The following is a 20,829-nucleotide window of genomic DNA, read 5'->3' as shown; positions in this document are numbered from 1 at the left end:
TATATTTGTATTTATACATATGGGAGGAGGGAGGAGCCATATTGATTCCCTTAGACAGTACAGTATGAGGGTATAGCTTATTGTGTGCCCAGAACATTCCTTCTCTGTATATTTGTATTTATACATATGGGAGGAGGGAGGAGCCATATTGATTCCCTTAGACAGTACAGTATGAGGGTATAGCTTATTGTGTGCCCAGAACATTCCTTCTCTGTATATTTGTATTTATACATATGGGAGGAGGGAGGAGCCATATTGATTCCCTTAGACAGTACAGTATGAGGGTATAGCTTATTGTGTTCCCAGCTCACTGGGGAAGGACTGATGTTAATAATGTATAATTTCTAGGAAGTGCTGAATGTGTTGGACACTATATAAATTGCAGGAACAAATGTAATTGTTAAAATGTACCCTCAAGGTTTCACTGGAAGCAGAAGTCCAAACCAGAGAAACACCAGCCCATTATTCCTCCTCCAGTAACTGTTACCGTTGACATTACAGACAGTCTTCTCCCGGCATGTGCCCAACCCAGACTTAGGGCGGCTTCCCCACTGCGGTGCCTTTACCCCACTCCGGCCGACACATGGGGATGTCGGGTCTGTTTGATCCTGAAGAAGCTGTCAGAGCAAAAGACTGAGCACAGAAATACTGAGAAACACTGAGGAATAACTTGTGTATTTAGTGGCCTCAAACAATAGCCAACAACCAGTACATACAAAGTAATATCAGGTGCAACACAGGGACACATAGTGCAATACATTAGCTCTCCTAGAAATATATATATATATATATATATATATATATATATATATATATATATATAGTGAATAAAGTACCCCCTCTTGTAAAATATAAGGATAAGTCATGAGGAGTTTCATGACCATATAAAAGAGCCCGAAGGCCGAGTGTTTTTATACAGGTCATGGAACGCCGAGGTTTCTGCTAATATCCTCATATTTTCCAACAAGCGGTACTTTATTCACTATATAAACGCTGCTTAGTGATGTCATTGGTTATAACTGGAGCTTAGTGATGTCATTTCGGTCACATGACTCACAGAAACTTGTGTAATATAATAAATAAAGTACCCCCTGTTGCAAAATATGAGGATATTAGAAGTCACCCATGACCTTCAATCTCATGTGTTTATATGGTCATGGAACTCCTTGGTAATTTAGAATATCCTTATATTACACAATTGGGGGTACTTTATTCACTATACAATTTACTGAATATTCATGGCTCTTGTGTGGATATATATATATATATATCAGTGTTTGGGATGTACATGTTACACAGGAGGTGACTATGGCTCCTATTTACTAAAACAGGCACTAAATTGCACCCTTGCATCATTGCACTGACGCTTGGGAATTCTAAGGCACAGAACTAATTAAAGCCAAAATCTCAGAGTCTGGGGCTACATGGCAGGATTCTCAATTCAAGGGGGAATATTATTACAGTACTTTTTATTGCTTTTGATAGTCACCTAGTGAAAAATAAAGGGGGACAAAGTTTAAAGTGTTGTAAAACCTACCTACAAAGCTGGGCAGACTCACTTTAATGGGGTTGTTCATCTTTAAATAAACTATTAGTATGGTTTTAAGAGTGATATTCCGAGTCAATTTGCAATTGGTTTTCATTTTTTATTATTTATAGTTTTTGAGTTATTTAGTTTTTTATTCAGCAGCTCTCCAATTTCAGCAATGCTGTTGCTAGGGCACAAATTCCCCTAGCAACCATGCATTGATTTGAATAAGAGACTGGAATATGAATATAAGAGGCCTGAATAAAAAGATGAGGAATAAAATGTAACAATAACAATACATTTGTAGCCTTACAGAGTATTTGTTTTTTAGATGGGGTCAGTGACCCACTTTTGAAAGCTGGAAAGAGTCAGAAGAAGAAGAAATAATTCAAAAACTATTAGGGATTCACCGAATCCAGGATTCGGTTCGGGATTCGGCTGAATCGTTTTGCCAGGCCGGACTGAATCCGAATTTGCATATGCAAATTAAGGGTGTGGAGGGAAATCACGTGACTTTTTGTCACCAAACAAGGAAGTGAAATAGTTTCCCCCTTCCCACCCCTAAGTTGCATTTGCAAATTAGGGTTCGGATTCGGTTCGGTATTCGGCCGAAGCATTCACAAAGAATTCAGGGGGTTCGGCGGAATCCAAAATAGTGGATTCGGTGCATCTCTAAAAACTATAAAAAATAAATAATGAAGACCAACTGAAAAATTGCTTAGAATCAGACATTCTATAACACAGTAAGTTAACGTAAAGGTGAACCACCCCTTTAATAAACTCTAAGGTGCTTATTGACTTATATTCATTAGTGTCTCATTGTGTTCTGTCGGGTCTCCTTGTTCTGCATCAGAACCCTTTCCCTAGATATCCATCCCTTTAAATTAGGGATGCAACGATTCGCTTCCGGATTCTGCCTTTTTCAGCAGGATTTGGCCGAATCCTTTTGCTCGGCCGAATGCATCCGAATCCTAATTTACATATGCAAATTAGGGAAGGGAAATCCGTGACTTTTTGTCACAAAACAAGTAAGTAAAAAAAATGTTCCCCTTCCTAACCCTAATTTGCATATGCAAATTAGGATTCGCTTTGGTATTCTGCTGAATCTTTTGCAAAGGATTCAGGGGTTTGGCCGAATCCAAAATAGTGAATTCGGTGCATCTCTACTTTAAATGCCACCCAGTGAGTAGCCACAAAAAATGTGACCAATAAATGGGCGGAAATGAGTTGTTTTTTTATTTACACCACAATGGTGATGTTACTTGAGACACAAAGTGAGTCTGCCCAGCTTATTAGATAGGCTTTACTGCCCTGATACTGATAAGGCAAGAATGTGAAATCTATGTTTTTTTATAAATAGTGGTAAATAAAATGATTAGTGGTAGAAATTGATGTGAGCAGGGTAATAAATAAGAAGCGCATGACTATAATATGTGAGTTACACGTGTATTGTTGTTCCCAGAGCTGTACATGGATAATGTGTGCTACAGCCACAGAAGTGTTGATACTCACAATAAGAAGTGCTGATTGGTGATTGGCTGCTGCTGAACAATAACTGGGAGTGAAAGAAAAGGCCTGTGAGTGTCCCCTGAGAGGCAACTCTTTGGTTTGGAGCTGAGCAGTTAGAAGGAGTGAGTCAGTGCAACTGAATGGGGGCAGTTAGTAATTGCTGGAGTTGCTATGTGCAAAGGCTGAGAGAACGACACGGCTTTCATCATACAGGTACTGGAGTTCTCACTACAGAAATACACAAAGGCACTGATACTCAGAACAGCCTCCCCCAACGCTGATACGTCCAATGGGATCCGTATGTCTATCCGGCTCGGATCAGAGACACTCATTATCTCTCCCTGTGTCGTCTGTCCCTCGAGGAGCCACTCAGAGCCTGCAATGAATAAACTCAGTTATTATCTGCCACCTGTAAAACAATAGCACAATATGGAAGGAAGCTGCCATATTGATTCCCTTAGACAGTACAGTATGAGGGTATAGCTTATTGTGTGCCCAGAACATTCCTTCTCTGTATATTTGTATTTATACATATGGGAGGAGGAGGTGCCATATTGATTCCCTTAGACAGTACAGTATGAGGGTATAGCTTATTGTGTGCCCAGAACATTCCTTCTCTGTATATTTGTATTTATACATATGGGAGGAGGAAGTGTCATATTGATTCCCTTAGAAAGTACAGTATGAGGGTATAACTTATTGTGTGCCCAGAACATTCCTTCTCTGTATATTTGTATTTATACATATGGGAGGAGGAGGTGCCATATTGATTCCCTTAGACAGTACAGTATGAGGGTATAGCTTATTGTGTGCCCAGAACATTCCTTCTCTGTATATTTGTATTTATACATATGGGAGGAGGGAGGTGCCATATTGTTTCCCTTAGACAGTACAGTATGAGGGTATAGCTTATTGTGTGCCCAGAACATTCCTTCTCTGTATATTTGTATTTATACATATGGGAGGAGGGAGGTGCCATATTGATTCCCTTAGACAGTACAGTATGAGGGTATAGCTTATTGTGTGCCCAGAACATTCCTTCTCTGTATATTTGTATTTATACATATGGGAGGAGGAGGTGCCATATTGATTCCCTTAGACAGTACAGTATGAGGGTGAGCTCAATACTAACCTGTAGCACTGAGAAACCAGAAGCTGGGGGCCCCTTCAGTTAATTTGGATCCTGCAGGAAGCTGTAGTTGTAGTAAGAACTCAACGGTCTTGCTCGGTTCTGCCATTATTGGAGTTAACTGAATGACTGGGGCAGATCTGGGCAACTTTGGTTGGTGGAGTTTAGCTGGCAACGTGCTATCCAAAACATCGAGTGCTCCACTGAGCATTATGGGAAACTGCAGGAGACAAAACAGGAAACAGCATCACATTAACAATGGGCATCGGAGGGAATATACACAGGTATGGGATCCGTTAGCAGGAAACCCTTTATAAAGAAAGTTCCAAATTACAGAAAGCCCATCTGCCATAGACTCCATTATATTCAAATAATCCACATTTTTAAAAGTGACCTTTTTCTGTGTAATAATAAAACAGAACACAGAAAATTTACACTGTGACTGATGGATCTTATGAAATTGGCAGGTCCCACAGAACCAACCCCAGTTCTCTGCTGCTGAGAGTGAAGGAAAGACGCCTGCTATGAAAAGGAGCTGCCAACCTGTGGATCTGCAACAGCTGCTAATCAACGGCTAACAGAGGATGCTGGGAGTTGTGGGCTGGAGTATCAATCCCTGCTCTGCAGTCTCATCCTGTGCTCCTTTATACACAGTAACAATGACAAAGCACTGCCTATTGGAACTGTGGCCCCAAACACTGTGTAATCTAAATCTGCGCATTCTAGGAATTATAGACATGGAATTATCAGAACCATGAAAAGAAACTATTGTCTATGGACAATAGACAGGACAATCCCAAAATGGGAACTCGGACATACTTACTAATAGTACTGACATATAATAGAACTAATAGTACTGACATACTTACTAATAGTACTAATAGTACTGACATACTTACTAATAGTACTAATAGTACTGACATACTTACTAATAGTACTGACATATAATAGAACTAATAGTACTGACATACTTACTAATAGTACTAATAGTACTGACATACTTACTAATAGTACTGACATATAATAGAACTAATAGTACTGACATACTTACTAATAGTACTAAAAGTATTGACACACTTAGGGGCACATTTAGTAAGGGTCGAATATCGAGGGTTAATTAACCCTCGCTATTCGACCATCGAAGTTGAAGGATTTACCTCATTTACTTCGACAAACATACTATTACTGACATACTTACTAATAGTACTGACATACTTACTAATAGTTCTGAGATACTTACTTATAGTACTAACATACTTGCTAATCGTACTGACATACTAATAGTACTAATAGTACTGACATACATACTAATAGTACTGACATACTTACTAATAGTACTGATATACTTACTAATAGTACTGACATACTAATAGTACTAATAGTACTGACATACTTACTAATAGTACTGATATACTTACTAATAGTACTGACATACTAATAGTACTAATAATACTGACATACTTACTAATAGTACTAATAGTATTGACATACTTACTAATATTACTGACATACTTACTAATAGTACTAATAGTACTGACATATATATAACCCAAAATAGGTGCCTTTATAATAGTACTAACATACTTACTAATCGTACTGACATACTAATAGTACTAATAGTACTGACATACATACTAATAGTACTAATAGTACTGACATACTAATAGTACTAATAATACTGACATACTTACTAATAGTACTAATAGTCCTGACATACTAATAGTACTAATAATACTGACATACTTACTAATAGTACTAATAGTCCTGACATACTGATAGTATTGACATACTTACTAATATTACTGACATACTTACTAATAGTACTAATAGTACTGACATACTTACTAATAGTACTAATAGTACTGACATACTTACTAATAGTATTGACATACCTACTAATAGTACTGACATACTTACTAATAGTACTGACATACTTACTAATAGTACTGACATACTTACAAGCGACACAGTCTCAGCTTCCAGGTCCAACACTTTGATCTGGTGATTGTTGGTGTCTGCCACAAACAGTGTCCGGCCCTCACCTCCTACGCACAGGCCCCCGGGCTCATTGAACGCAGCTTCTGAAAAACTTCCACCCACTGTGTTTCTGGGGAGCCCTGTGCCTGCTAGGGTGCTGCAGCGCTTGGATTTGGGATCTACCACTTTTATCTGATGGGGAAACACATATTATAATGGGTGCTGGGATGAACTTATACCAGATATTTGTTATTCAGTAAAATGAGAGCATTGGTTGAGGGGCTGAAGACTTTTGCACTTCCCTAAGATCAGGGTATCGGGGTACAACACACACAGAGGCACATTTATCAAGGGTCGAATTTCGAATTCACGTGAGTTTTTTTTAACTTCCTTAAATTAAAATGAGTTTGAAATTCGACCTGGCGAAATTTATTAATAAATCAATCGAAATTATTAAAACTCGGACAAATTTAAATGACCCGAAAACTCAAATCGAATCGAAGTCTAACTCGATTCCAGTTTTTTCCTCCAAAAACAACTCGAATGTCAGGAAGGCTGTAAACATCTCCAAATTGATCCCTGGACCTCTCCCATTGACTTAAACAGTAATTCGTCAGGTTTAAGTTGGCGAATAGTCAAATTCGAAATTCGAAATCTTAAAGGGCCAGAGTATGATAAATCTCAAAAATCAAATTCAAATTTTTTTAAAAAAAAAAACTCGAATCGAGTTTGGATAATTCCCTAGTTGAACTTGAATTTTCAGTTGGATACTTAATAAATCTGCCCCATATATGTAATTGTTATTGTAAGCACTATATGCCTGGCTGTGTATATTCCCTGCACTGTTGGTTCTGACTCATGAAACAATGTATATCTGATGGAGAAAACAGATGTATTATAAAAGGTACTGGCATGAAATGATGGCAAACATTTGTTATTCGGTTAAATGGGAGCATCGGTTGAGGGGCTGAAGACTTTAGCAAAGCACATCCCTAAGATCAGGGTAACAGGGTACAGTACCTAGACACATAAATGTAATTATTATTGTAAGCACCGTCTGCCTGGCTGTGTATATTCTCTGCACTGCTGGTTCTGACTCATGAAACAATATATACAGTATCAGATGAAAAACAATGGCTATATTATAAGCACTTCCCTAAGATCAAGGGTATCAGGTTACAGTACCCAGACACATAAACGCAATTGTTGTTGTAAGAAGCACCGTCTGCCTGGCTGTGTATATTCTCTGCACTGCTGGCTCATGAAACAATATATATCTGATTAAAAAAATTGGGTATATTATAAGCACTTCCCTAAGATCAGGGCGCAGTACCCAGACACACAAACAAAGATGGATCCACCACATATACAAATAAATAAAAACAATTCACTAACCTTGTGATTATAAGAATCAGCCACGTACAAGGCACTTCTGTTCTGATCCCAAGTGACCCCAAGCGGGTGTTGGAGTTTGGCGTTGATCCCTGTACCATCCGTGTCCCCAAAGGCAAACAAGTTCTGTAACAAGGGCACTAATTAGGAATAAAGACTAATCAGCTATTACCTTGTACCAATAGATTGGTGGGCCCCAGCCTGCTCACTAAGGGCTGACAGTTTAACAGGGGTTTGTCGAGTGACACTAAGGGGCAGATTTACATATGGTCGAATATCGAGGGTTAATTAACCCTCGATATTTGACTGCCGAATGTAAATCCTTCGACTTCAAATATCGAAGTCGAAGGATTTACCGCAAATAGTTTGATCGAACGAAAAATCACTCGATTGAACGATTAAATCCTTCGAATCGTTCGATTTTTCTTCGACCAATAAAACATTAGAAAGCCTATGGGGACCTTCCCCATTGGCTAACATTGCACCTCGGTAGGTTTTAGGTAGCGAAGTAGGGGGTCAAAGTTTTTTTTAAAAGAGACAATACTTAGACGATTTTTAGTTCAAATCGTTCGATTCGAAGGTTGAAGTAGCCAATTCGATGGTCGAAGTAGCCAAAAACAACATTCGAAATTCGAAGTTTTTTTTATTCTATTCCTTCACTCAAGCTAAGTAAATGGGCCCCTAAAATAGCAGAGGGAATAGAGTAACCAATAGAGAGGCCGCAATGAGAAAACCAGAATACTAATCAGTTGTACCTATTTTCAGCCCCCCTAGGGTCATAGGAATTCCACATTTCCCCCAGACAGGAATTACCATTGGATCTCTCTCCCCTCCCACGAGGAGCTTCACTGCCCCGTCTCTTAGTGAGATGCTCCTGACTGAGCTGCTCTCACTGTCAGCCACAAACAGGCAGTTCCAGGGCTCCTCGAGGCACACGGAAAGGCCCGACGGCTGTGCAAAACCTGCTTTGTGGGGGTACGAATTATTGCGATTTTCCTCATTTCCACTCCCGGCAAAGCGAATGCACGTTCCCTTCGGGAAAGAGCTGCAAGGAAACAGAATGGCAGTTAGAAGAACAATAACTGGAAACACTTTTAGTGAAGAGACACTATGGAATTACAAAATGCGTCTTTTCTTTAAAGGGGTTGTTCACCTTTAAATTAACTGTTAGTATGATGTAGAGAGGGATATTTTGAGACTATTTGTAATTGGTTTTCGGTTTTTATTATTTGTGGTTTTTGAGTTATTTAGCTTTTTATTCAGCAGCTCTCCAGTTTGCAGTTTCAGCAGTCGGGTTACTAGGGTCCAAATTACCCTAGCAACCATGCACTGATTTGAACAAGAGACTGGAAAATGCACTGGAAAATGAACAGGAGAGGCCTGAACAGAAAGATGAGTAATAAAAAGTAGCAATAACCATAGATTTGTATCTTACAGAGCATTTGTTATTTAGATGGAGTCAGTGACCCAAATGAAAGTGTCAGAAGAAGAAGGCAAATAATTCAAAAACTATAAAAATTAAGACCAATTGAAAAGTTGCTTAGAAGTATCCATTCTATAACATACTAAAAGTTAACTTAAGGGCAGAGACACACGCTCAGATTCGGGGAGATTAGTCACCCGGCGACAAATCTCCTCTTCTTCGGTGCGACTAATCTCCCCGAATCTGAGCGTGTGTCTCTGCCCTTAAGTTAACTTTTAGTATGTTATAGAATGGATCCTTGTGAGGCAACTTCGGAAAATGAATCGCTCCGAGTGCCATCCAGTCAGTGATTTACATTCTAGCCGGCGGGAGGCAGTTCTGGGAGATTAGTCGCCCCGATGAAGAGGAGATTTGTCGCTGGGTAAACCATCCCTTTAAGACTGAAATCCAGGCACCACCAATGGCAAAAAGGGAGCTAATTAGACACAGATTATTAACTCTCCCATTAACACCTCGACTGACAGTTGGGGGTAAAGAAATCCATGGGCAGTTTGTTAAACTATGTACATTTTTAAAAGAAAAGAACAGAACTAATCTGCAATACATTCCCTATTCAGCTTCTGATTAAATGGAGTATAAATTGCATCTTTAATACTGGAGAAATAAAAACCTACCTCCCTTTTGGCAGCTTCCCATCCTCCAAAAACAGGGCCCAGACTTGGTGAGTCCCAGCCATTGCGATCCACAGCACACACGGCTCACTTCCACCTGCAACAGTGTAAAGTGTGGTCAATCCCAAAGCTCTAGATCAGTGATCCCCAACTAGTGGCTCGTGAGTAACACGTTCCAATGACACCTAGTGCTGACCCCCCGCTAAGGGCTGGACTGCACTGTCCTGTGTATATGTCTTGCAGCTTTTAGCATATACTGCCTTCCTCCCAGCAAAAATTCAAAGTTTGGCCCAATCTGACCCAAAACAGAAGACGACCTTTTTTGGTAACCTATGCGAATGAGAGGGTCTTCAGATGTATCACCAATTATAATACACAAAAGCCATGAATATCTTGTAAATTATATCCTTATAAACAGTGAGTTCTGATGTCATCAGTTATAAACGGTGAGTTCTGATGTCATTTCTGTCACATGACTCACTGAAACTTGTGAATTATAATAAATAAAGTACCCCCAGTTGTAAAATACGAGGATATTAGAAGTTACCTCGGCGTTCCATGACCCGTATAAAAACAATCGGCCTTCTGCCTCGTACTTTTATATGGTCATGAAACTCCTCGGTAACTTATAATATCCTTATATTTTACAAGAGGGGGTACTTTATTCACTATAAACATTATGCACAGTTACACGCAGGGCAGCCATCAGGGGGGACTGGGGGGAGAGTTGTAGGGGGCCCCGAGGGTAAGGGGGGCCACACCACACTTACTTGATTAGCCGGGCCCCCCATCTTTCTGAGAGCTGCTGACTTCGGGAAGGTATGGTCATTTAAGGGGCCTTGACCACCAATTTTCTTATAATGTGGGGGTGGGGGCCCTGGCCACCAATTTTTTTTCTCATGTGGGGTCCTCGCACCAATATTTTTTAATGGGGGGGGGCCTGGCCACAAATGTTTTTTTATGGTGGGCCCTGACCACCAATATCTTTTTATTTTTTATTAACATGCGGAAACCCTAGCCACCAATATTTTTCTTGCTTTTTTACTGTGGGGTGGGGAGGGCAGGCCTGTAGGTGGGGCTTGCGGTGAGCGCAGCCCAGGGGGCCCAGGAAATGTTGTCGTATGGGGCCCTGTGATTTCTGATGGCGGTCCTGGTTACACGTGAGTAAGTAAAGCTGCAGCGATACCTGGAGCCCCAAATGTCACATCCCAAGGAGAGCTGATTGGCTGCTGCTCTCCTCGAGCTCCTCCCTCTTTATCCATACCCTGGCTCCCCGTGCCGGCCACAGTGCTGACTGTTAGTTCTTCCAGGTCGATCTAGAGGGCAGAATAAATGAAAAACAACATTACTGAGGTTACTGACGCTGCTGGGGATTCAGGACATAAAGTGCAACAAACACACACATAAGTACTTGCGTCAAACACACACACTAGAGTCCTGCAGCGGGTCGATGACCCGCGGGTCACCCACAAAAAAAAACTGGTACCCTGCAGGAGGAGGGTAGGAATAGATGCGGGTCCCATCTAAATTTCTTATCTTATATTGTCTAGATTTTACTCCTTTTAAAATTTTACAAAACGTGCATCTGTCCCCGCCCACTTTTAACAATATCACTTCCTGTTTAATGGTGGTCGGCAGGTTGCGATAAGGCAGTTGTGGGTTGGGGAGTATATCTGAGTGGGTAAATATATGGGTTGTGGGCACACACAGGACTCTAACACACAGCCAACAAAACACAAATGCACCACATTCAGAGCACTTGCGTTTTAAGTATATCCATTCAAGGCATCTAGAAACAATGTAGCCTACGTCAGTTCTGCTCGAGCTCTGTTAATCAGCCTACATCTGCTGTATTGGTTTATGAGTCAGAAGCAGCAGTGCAGAGAATATACACAGCCGGGCACATAGTGCTTGCAACAGGAATACCATTTGCAAATAAAACCACTGTAAAATGTGTGATGGATTGGCAAGGTGGTCAGATTTACGCTTTATTTCATTACGCAAAAACAGTTTTTGAGTGAAGTTTCTATGGAAAAGGCAGTGAAACTGTCTAGTTTGGCCCAACCCAGACCCCCAACACTCAGACATTATGTGTGCATGGGTTGGTAGCGGCCGGCTTCTAAGGACTATTCTAAGATTAAAGCCACAGCAATCATGGATTCCCAGAAAGGCTCTGCAGCTACAGTACTAATAGCAGCAGGCAGGGCTGAGCCATACAATTTATATTGCCTAGTGCAAGGGGGGCTGCACAACGCAATGTACTGTGAGATTCTAATATTAACCCTGAGACAGAGCTAAGAGCTGGACTGCATAATTTATAAACCACTTAGCTGCCATAGGTTTCCATACTCCACAATGAGCACTTGTTATTTATAAAAGTCCAGCAAAGCTATAATTTGACGAAACCTTGGACATGATGGACAGGAAGCTTTAAACTTTGCCACGCAGGAGGCTGATTTGGTTGGCCATTGGCACTAGAACCCTGTCAGTTGTAGAGTTGGCAAAATCCAAAAACAGTGAGTGGAACACGAACAAATCCAAAAGCAAATAGAGCACAGAGGTTAGGCATGGTAAGCCCCTCCTTCTTGTTGGAGAAGGGAGTAGCTTTAGGGAAGGCCAGGTCAAACCCTGATACAAAGAAAATCTGTATGTGACTGTCAGTTCCCTGTAGTTATTGGCAGGTTTGCATATTGCTTAATATTCCAGTAATCAGATTGTAAGCTCCACAGACCAGACCAGGAAGCCCCAAAGCACAACAAGATGATATATTATTACCAAATGAATTTACCTTTCTGATCAAATGATTCTCTGTATCTGCTACATATATAACATTGTCCTGAATAGCCACTCCCTGAGGCGAATGGAAAGAGGATTCGAAAAAGCTGCCGTCGCATCTTCCACTATTAGGCCCTATTGGTGCGACAAAAGAGAGGGTATTAACTACAGGTAATGATATTACTTGCCTCTCCGGACTCACCTACAATGTAATTACTGGGTGAGTGTAAAGGCACATATACAACATATAAATGATCTGGTCATCCCTTGAATGAACAATGTCCAAGCAGAGAACAGGAGCCGCAGTACAGGAATGAATAATATATTACGAACTGCAGGACGCAGAGCACAGGTAGTAGCTAGATATCAGTAAGTACTGCAGGGCGCAGAGCACAGGTAGTAGCTAGATATCAGTAAGTACTGCAGGACGCAGAGCACAGGTAGTAGCTAGATATCAGTAAGTACTGCAGGACGCAGAGCACAGGTAGTAGCTAGATATCAGTAAGTACTGCAGGACGCAGAGCACAGGTAGTAGCTAGATATCAGTAAGTACTTCAGGACGCAGAGCACAGGTAGTAGCTAGATATCAGTAAGTACTGCAGGACGCAGAGCACAGGTAGTAGCTAGATATCAGTAAGTACTTCAGGATGCAGAGCACAGGTAGTAGCTAGATATCAGTAAGTACTGCAGGACGCTGAGCACAGGTAGTAGCTAGATATCAGTAAGTACTGCAGGACGCAGAGCACAGGTAGTAGCTAGATATCAGTAAGTACTGCAGGGCGCAGAGCACAGGTAGTAGCTAGATATCGGTAAGTACTGCAGTCAACAGTAGGATATTATTATTAAACACAGTGAGGTTTAAACTAGGGTTCACATATGAATAAAAAATCAGCTTCCCTACAACAATAAACATTTTGGAAATTTTATTCTCTCACATTGATTCTCTAGGAGAAGGCAATGGATGTAGGGGAAACGCGTGTGTGTGATGACTTTATTTTGCAGTGGTACAAATGCAGTCACTGAGATCATTGCAATGTACAACAATTGGCACCTAGTTCCTAAACACAACACTGAAGATAAAAGGTAGTAATAAAAGAGTTTTGTTTCTTCTGTATGTAATAAGGTAAGTACTGCATACACCACCATTGTCCTAACAAGGAACTAAGCGCAGAGACCTATCCTCTCTGCGGAGCCCCAGTCTGATAGGCCCTTATTTAACCTGGGTGCTTGAGTTACAGCCATGACAAGCTTGTTACCATACCTCCGATTGTGTGCAGAACCTGCCCATTATTCTTCACAACCAAGATCCTATGATGCCCAGTATCAGATATCACCAATTTCTCTCCTGAAGGGTCAACAGCCACTTTTCCAGGGAAAAGCAAAGGAGAAGGAGGCAGGGAATCCTTGTACAATCTCACTGGGATCCTGTCTGTCGTTATTTCATTTCTCTCTCTGTAGAACCTCAAGGCAAGAGAAGTGAAGAGAAAGAGTTGGTCCCTGTGGCCTTCCCCAATGATACAGAATAAGAGGTTTCCATGGGGACCCAGTATAACCAGCGTTGGCCAACAGGTGACTTCCAATTCTTGCCACATGGTGGCGTCAGCATCATTAACCACCGGATGGGTTATGTTATACCGGAGTACTGCGCTCTTAATATTATCCAGAACCTTTTCATTTGGGAACTTGGCTGAGTGCACTCCGATAATGACAAGTCCATCTGAAAGATACAATGACATACACTTTTTAAATATCATATATTACATAGTCCGTCACCATTATATTACACAGCATAACGAGGGTGTCAGGGCCAGAAAGTTCCCCTACACCTTACTATTACATAGGGCTTTCAGGGTAGATTCCACTAAAGGCAATGTGCTCCAGAATTGATGGGTGCGTTGCGTGTGTTGCTAACAACTAGAGGCAATTTTAGGCTAGGACAGATACAGTATTTGTCCTGTGCCTTTAGCATGGTAGGGGCTCTTTGGTAGGAAAATACAGTACTACAGAGTGCAATATATTGTGTAACAATTGTATATTCTTTACAAAAACTAACAATCTTCCCACAGATATAGACTTAAATTCCCTGCCATGTACTCAACTGTACCCCCAGATCCACTGGTTTAATAGCACAGATACCCCCATAAATTCACTGCCATGTACCCAACGTGCAGCCAACTGTACCCCCAGATCCACTGGTTTAATAGCACAGATACCCCCATAAATTCACTGCCATGTACCCAACGTGCAGCCAACTGTACCCCCAGATCCACTGGTTTAATAGCATAGATACCCCCATAAATTCACTGCCATGTACCCAACGTGCAGCCAACGGTACCCCCAGATCCACTGGTTTAATAGCAGATACCCCCATAAATTCACTGCCATGTACCCAACGTGCAGCCAACTGTACCCCCAGATCTGCTGGTTTAATAGCACAGATACCCCCATAAATTCACTGCCATGTACCCAACGTGCAGCCAACTGTATCCCCAGATCCACTGGTTTAATAGCACAGATACCCCCATAAACTCACTGCCATGTACCCAACGTGCAGCCAACTGAACCCCCAAATCCACTGGTTTAATAGCAGATACCCCCATAAATTCACTGTCATGTACCCAACGTGCAGCCAACGTACCGGTACCCCCAGATCCACTGGTTTAATAGCAGATACCCCCATAAATTCACTGCCATGTACCCAACGTGCAGCCAACTGTACCCCCAGATCCGCTGGTTTAATAGCACAGATACCCCCATAAATTCACTGCCATGTACCCAACGTGCAGCCAACTGTACCCCCAGATCCACTGGTTTAATAGCACAGATACCCCCATAAACTCACTGCCATGTACCCAACGTGCAGCCAACTGTACCCCCAGATCCACTGGTTTAATAGCAGATACCCCCATAAATTCACTGCCATGTACCCAACGTGCAGCCAACTGTATCCCCAGATCCGCTGGTTTAATAGCACAGATACCCCCATAAATTCACTGCCATGTACCCAACGTGCAGCCAACTGTACCCCCAGATCCACTGGTTTAATAGCAGATACCCCCATAAATTCACTGCCATGTACCCAACGTGCAGCCAACTGTATCCCCAGATCCGCTGGTTTAATAGCACAGATACCCCCATAAATTCACTGCCATGTACCCAACGTGCAGCCAACTGTATCCCCAGATCCGCTGGTTTAATAGCACAGATACACCCATAAATTCACTATCATATACCCAAGATGCAGCCTCACTGCTAAAAACACAAATGAATCCCCAAAACTTAATGGTACAGGTGTGTGTATGCCCAGTGATATTATAATGTTAATCCGAAATGAAAATAAACTCAGGCTTATTAATAGGCTGCCTCGCCCTTTTAAAAGAAGAAATAACGAGCGATTTATAAATGACAGTTAAATGCAGTGGTTGCCACACAGAAAGGGAATGATGAGAATGCAGGAAGCCATTATAGAGAAGGCAGTTAGAGCTGTCAGAAGCTAAATAACATCACGACGGGGAGAATAGTGATGACAAAGAGGCAAGATTCATTTACATAAAGCTTAAAACACAATTATTATTATTATTGTAATAAGCAATAAAATTCAAGCCCACATTCATTGGAAACAAATTAGAGGTACTTTGAGAAGAGCTTACATTGGCTATTGTCACGTAGAATCTCAAACACACTCACTAGATGACTCTCACCTACACTGCAGTGTTTCCTAATGAAATGAATGGGAGCTGCAGAGGGCTGTATAACTAACATCAATATAACAGGGAATTGGCTTCAAAGCAAAACCGATATAACTGGTTAATGCATGAGAGACTTCTAGTGGCCAAATGAGACAATTACCAAACCACACAAAATATATTCTCATGCATTTATAGTTAAATAAATCCCATTTTATTTATACAAATCCATTAGTCCACACAGAAGAGCCTATTGTGCTTCATGTTTACCCAGCACTTAATCATAGGCAACATGGGATGCTTCTGTGAGGACTAATGGATTTTAACTTGTATGAATAAAATTCACTTATTAGCAGCCAAATATATTACCTACTCATCGACGCCTTTCCCCTGTCATTGGGATGTAGGGCTTTAAGTCCACATTAGAATCACAGTTAGTACAATGTATGTGTGATTTTTGAAGTTGAACTGCAGCTTTAGATCAAACCTACTTGCTGTCTGTCAAACAGACTGACCTCACCAACTGAATTTCATTGAGTCAATTCCTTCTGTTGGTTACCGATTGTAATATGCTCTTCCTCTTTCAAGTGGTTGGTCACCTTTGAGTTAACCGTTAGTATGATGTAGAGAGGGATATTCTGAGACAATTTGCAATTGGTTTTCATTTTTTATAATTTGTGTTTATTGAGTTATTTAGCTTTTTATTCAGCAGCTCTCCAGTTTGCAATTTCAGCCATCTGGTTGCTCGGGTCCAGATTACCCTAGCAACCATGCAATGATTTGAATGAGAGACTGGAATATGAATAGGAGAGACCTGAATAGAAAGATGAGGAATAAAAAGTAGCAATAACAATACATTTGTAGCCTTACAGAGTATTTGTTTTTTAGAACGGGTCAGTGACCCCCAGTTGCAAGCTGGAAAGAGTCCATGGGATCAAAGGTCACTCCTGTTTATGCAAACTCATACATGTATATGCATATGAAAGTGAGAACATTTTGGGTCATTTTATGTTTAGAAAACATGGCGCTTTCTATAGACGTTTCATTGACAATATCTTCTTTGTATGGCTGGATCTAGTTAAAGGGAAAAATTTTTTTTTTCCAAAATGAATCAGTTAATAGTACTTCTCCAGCAGAATTCTGCACTGAAACCCATTTCTCAAAAGAGCAAACATATTTTTTTATATTCAATTTTGAAATCTGACATGGGGCTAGACATATTGTCAATTTCCCAGCTGCCCCAAGTCATGTGACTTGTGCTCTGATAAACTTCAATCACTCTTTACTGCTGTACTGCAAGTTGGAGTGATATCAACCCCCTCCCTTTTCCCCCCCAGCAGCCAAACAAAAGAACAAAGGGAAGGTAACCAGATAGCAGCTCCCTAACACAAGATAACAGCTGCCTGGTAGATTTAAGAACAACACTCAATAGTAAAATCCAGGTCCCACTGAGACACATTCAGTTACATTGAGAAGGAAAAACAGCAGCCTGCCAGAAAGCACTTCTCTCTCCTTAAGTGCAGGCACAAGTCACATGACCAGGGGCAGCTGGGAAATTGACAATATGTCTAGCCCCATGTCAGATTTCAAAATTGAATATAAAAAAACCTGTTTGCTCTTTTGAGAAATGGATTTCAGTGCAGAATTCTGCTGGAGCAGCACTATTAACTGGTTCATTTTGGGAAAAAAAAATTTCCCCATGACAGTATACCTTTAACGAATTACAACAATTTGTGAATGAATTAAATGAATTGGATAGCCCAGTCAGATTCACTTTAAAATATGATAGTGAACAAATTGATTTTCTCAATGTTAAAATCTACAAAAAAGAAGACAAAATTCACACTTGCATACACGTTAAACCAGCAGACAGAAATACTATTGTTCACTACCATAGCAACCATCCGAAACATTTGTTAAATTCCTTGCCGAAATCACAGATGTTAAGGGTGGTGCACATTGATAGTGACCCTGTAAAACGAGTCCAAGATCTTGAAACTATGGGCAGGAAATTCCTGGATAGGGGTTACCCCAAGAAATTGGTAGAGGACACAAAACAATAGGCACAAGTCCAAGACCGAAAAAGACATTATGGGAACAAAGTAACACCGATAGTAGGTGTAAAAATACCAAAGACATGTATTATGTGAGCCAATATGGGATACAGTCATGTTCACCAAAGCGTTTTGGAGATAGTTGCCAGATCTCAGAGAATGTTACTAAATGGACTGTTCATATCTTTACTGCACACGGTGACACCCAGTGGTGAGATAGCAGATTTTTTCTTTTGATGTTTTTTCAATGGCTAATTAGTGATGTGAAGTTTAGGCTTTGATGACATCATACTTGGCACCAAAATCTAGAAGTAGGTGGGGGTATAAATCCACGGTTAACACTGCATATATGTATCCTTGAAAAAGGCCCTAAGGTGGGCCGAAACGTTGGACACACAGGGGGTCATTTATAAAGTTCGCACAGCGCATATTTTTCGCATATGGTTGTATTGCGCATGTTTTTTCCTGAACGCCAACATATTGCACTGCTCTGCCCGTCTTTCCGGTTTTTGTGAAAACATTTTCACAAATGGTGCGCAAATGAGATGGGAGTTTGCGCGAGCGCACCCAATGTGCGAGGTTGTTGTGCGCGAAAATAGCGTTGACAGTAACTTAAATTCGCAGTTTGCGAAACTGTTTTGCGAATATTTTATCCGCCACCAAAGTTGTGGTGTAATTGAGTCACAGAGTGTGCGCATAAATATTTGCAATTTGCGAATTGTGACATATTTAAAAAGCTCCTATATTCATTCGCAATTCTTTTTGCACCCTCCTATTCAGCTTTATAAATATAACCATGCTTTGTTTGGGGTGTGCAGGGACTTTATTCTTGCACTTGACAATGCACTCTATCATGCCTGACTGCTGCAGAAGATCCAGTCAGTGAGTGAATTTCCTATTTCAGAGACCTGGAGGTGTTCTCTACAGCTGCGGCCCAAATAGACGGGTACCAGATGAGTGGCCATTTAAGTGGAAAACTTGACGTAATGAGGGTACTGCTATCCTGAAAAGATTTCCCATTGATCATTACGAGAAACATTTTTAAAGGACAACTAAACCCTAAAAACTAATATGACTAAAATGTCCTATTTTATATAGTGAACTTATTGCACGAGGCTAAAGTTTGAGCTTGTCAATAGCAGCAATGATCCAGGACTTCAAACTTGTCACAGGGGGTCACCATCTTGGAAAGTGTCTGTGACACTCACATGCTCAGTGGGCTCTGATTGGCTGTTGAGAAGCTAAGCTTAGGGCTCGTCACTAATTATCCAGCAGAAAATGAGCTTCCCTGGCTGTAATATAAGCTGATGCTACAGGTTTGCTGATTATTCAATTCTGATGCTAATTGCACTGGTTTCTGTGCTGCCATGTAGTAATTATGTGTATTAATTACTAATCAGCCTTATATTGTGACATTTCTATTCCATGTGTACTGTATATTGTGAGTGGCTCCCTAAGCTCAGTAAGGCTGTGGTTGCCTTGGGCTGGTACAGAAGCACAAAACATAATGTACAACAAAGTAGACTTTACTTCTCCTTTAAGCTTCTAGTGCCCTCTAGTGGTAATTCAGTTTATATTGAGAATCACCTGTTTGATGGTTCATAGTCTGGAAAATCAACATAGCAGAGTATTTTTTATTTTTTTTAAAAACAAAACAAATACGGGCATTCCTGGGAAATACCATCCTCCATTTTTCGACGAAAGGGACCGATGTTTGAAGTAGCAGCAGTATAGAGTAGTATAGAGTATCAGAACAGTCTGCCTTATGCACTGTAATCGATGTACCACAAAGTGATATCTCAGGTTATTCTCTGGATACAGACATTTGCTAAACAGGATTCTATATAAGTGAATTAGGGCTTTACCACTGTCTGTCTATGGATATTGTACCTTTATCTGAGTATTCCTGCTCCAGGGAGTGCAGGTCGGGCAGCACATGCATGCAGTTAATGCAGCAGTATGTGAAGAAGTCCAGCACCACTACTTTCCCACGCAAGTCTTTGTGCAGAAATATTGGCCCCTCAGTGTTCAGCCATTCTAGCCCTGAAAGGTAAGGACAAATAAACATGTAAATAACTTATTATAGGACATTAATGGGTTCAGAATTTCATCTGAAAGAAGCAAATATTTCTAAATGGCCAAACAGTTTAGTACAGGTATGGGATCCATTATCCGGAAACCCGTTATCAAAAAAGCTCAGAATTACAGGAAGGCCATCTCCCATAGACTCCATTTAATCCAAGTTTTTCAAAATGATTTCCTTTTTCTGTGATCTGTTTTCCAGAAAACCCCAGGTCCCAAGCATTCTGGATAACAGGTCCCAAACCTGTATCTATAATAAAAAGACAATAGAAACAGATTTAAAACCCCAACAGAAGAGACAGATGTGTTGTACCTAAAACAGGGCAGATCACAAGGAGGAAATGGGACAGGAAACAATGGAATTCCTTTAGTTTATTACAAAGTCCTCCTTTAAATTAATGTTCAGTAGTTTGTAGGTGGATTTAAATGTATGCTAAGCAGCTTTTCTTTTGGTCTTCAGTTTTATTATTTTAATTTTCTATGGTTTTTGATTAGCCTTTTCATTCTGCTTCTTTCCAACCTACAACCAGAAAACTTCTTTCTATTTAGGCCCTTTACTATTGCCCTTCCATACAGTCGTCCACCCTGCTGATCAGTTAAAGA

General features: G+C 40.8%; 1 protein-coding gene across 1 annotated transcript in view; it reads right to left on the bottom strand.

Moving 5' to 3' along the window:
- Positions 1–2,960: 2,960 nt before the first annotated feature.
- Positions 2,961–20,829, bottom strand: part of nhlrc2.L (NHL repeat containing 2 L homeolog) — a 22,611-nt gene continuing 4,742 nt past the window's right edge. The window contains exons 2-11 of the mRNA XM_018224977.2: positions 20,035–20,187; positions 13,666–14,121; positions 12,418–12,539; positions 10,816–10,945; positions 9,633–9,726; positions 8,349–8,580; positions 7,539–7,661; positions 6,126–6,335; positions 4,170–4,386; positions 2,961–3,413 (exon numbers count right to left, since the gene is read on the bottom strand). Coding sequence (XP_018080466.1) covers positions 3,151–3,413; positions 4,170–4,386; positions 6,126–6,335; positions 7,539–7,661; positions 8,349–8,580; positions 9,633–9,726; positions 10,816–10,945; positions 12,418–12,539; positions 13,666–14,121; positions 20,035–20,187 — 2,000 coding nt within the window. The 3' untranslated portion in view covers positions 2,961–3,150. The remainder of the gene's footprint in view (positions 3,414–4,169; positions 4,387–6,125; positions 6,336–7,538; positions 7,662–8,348; positions 8,581–9,632; positions 9,727–10,815; positions 10,946–12,417; positions 12,540–13,665; positions 14,122–20,034; positions 20,188–20,829) is intronic.

This window comes from Xenopus laevis, chromosome 7L, assembly GCF_017654675.1.
Source record: "Xenopus laevis strain J_2021 chromosome 7L, Xenopus_laevis_v10.1, whole genome shotgun sequence".
In the NCBI taxonomy this organism is placed as follows: Eukaryota; Metazoa; Chordata; class Amphibia; order Anura; family Pipidae; genus Xenopus; species Xenopus laevis.
This window is presented reverse-complemented; position numbering and strand designations above follow the sequence as displayed.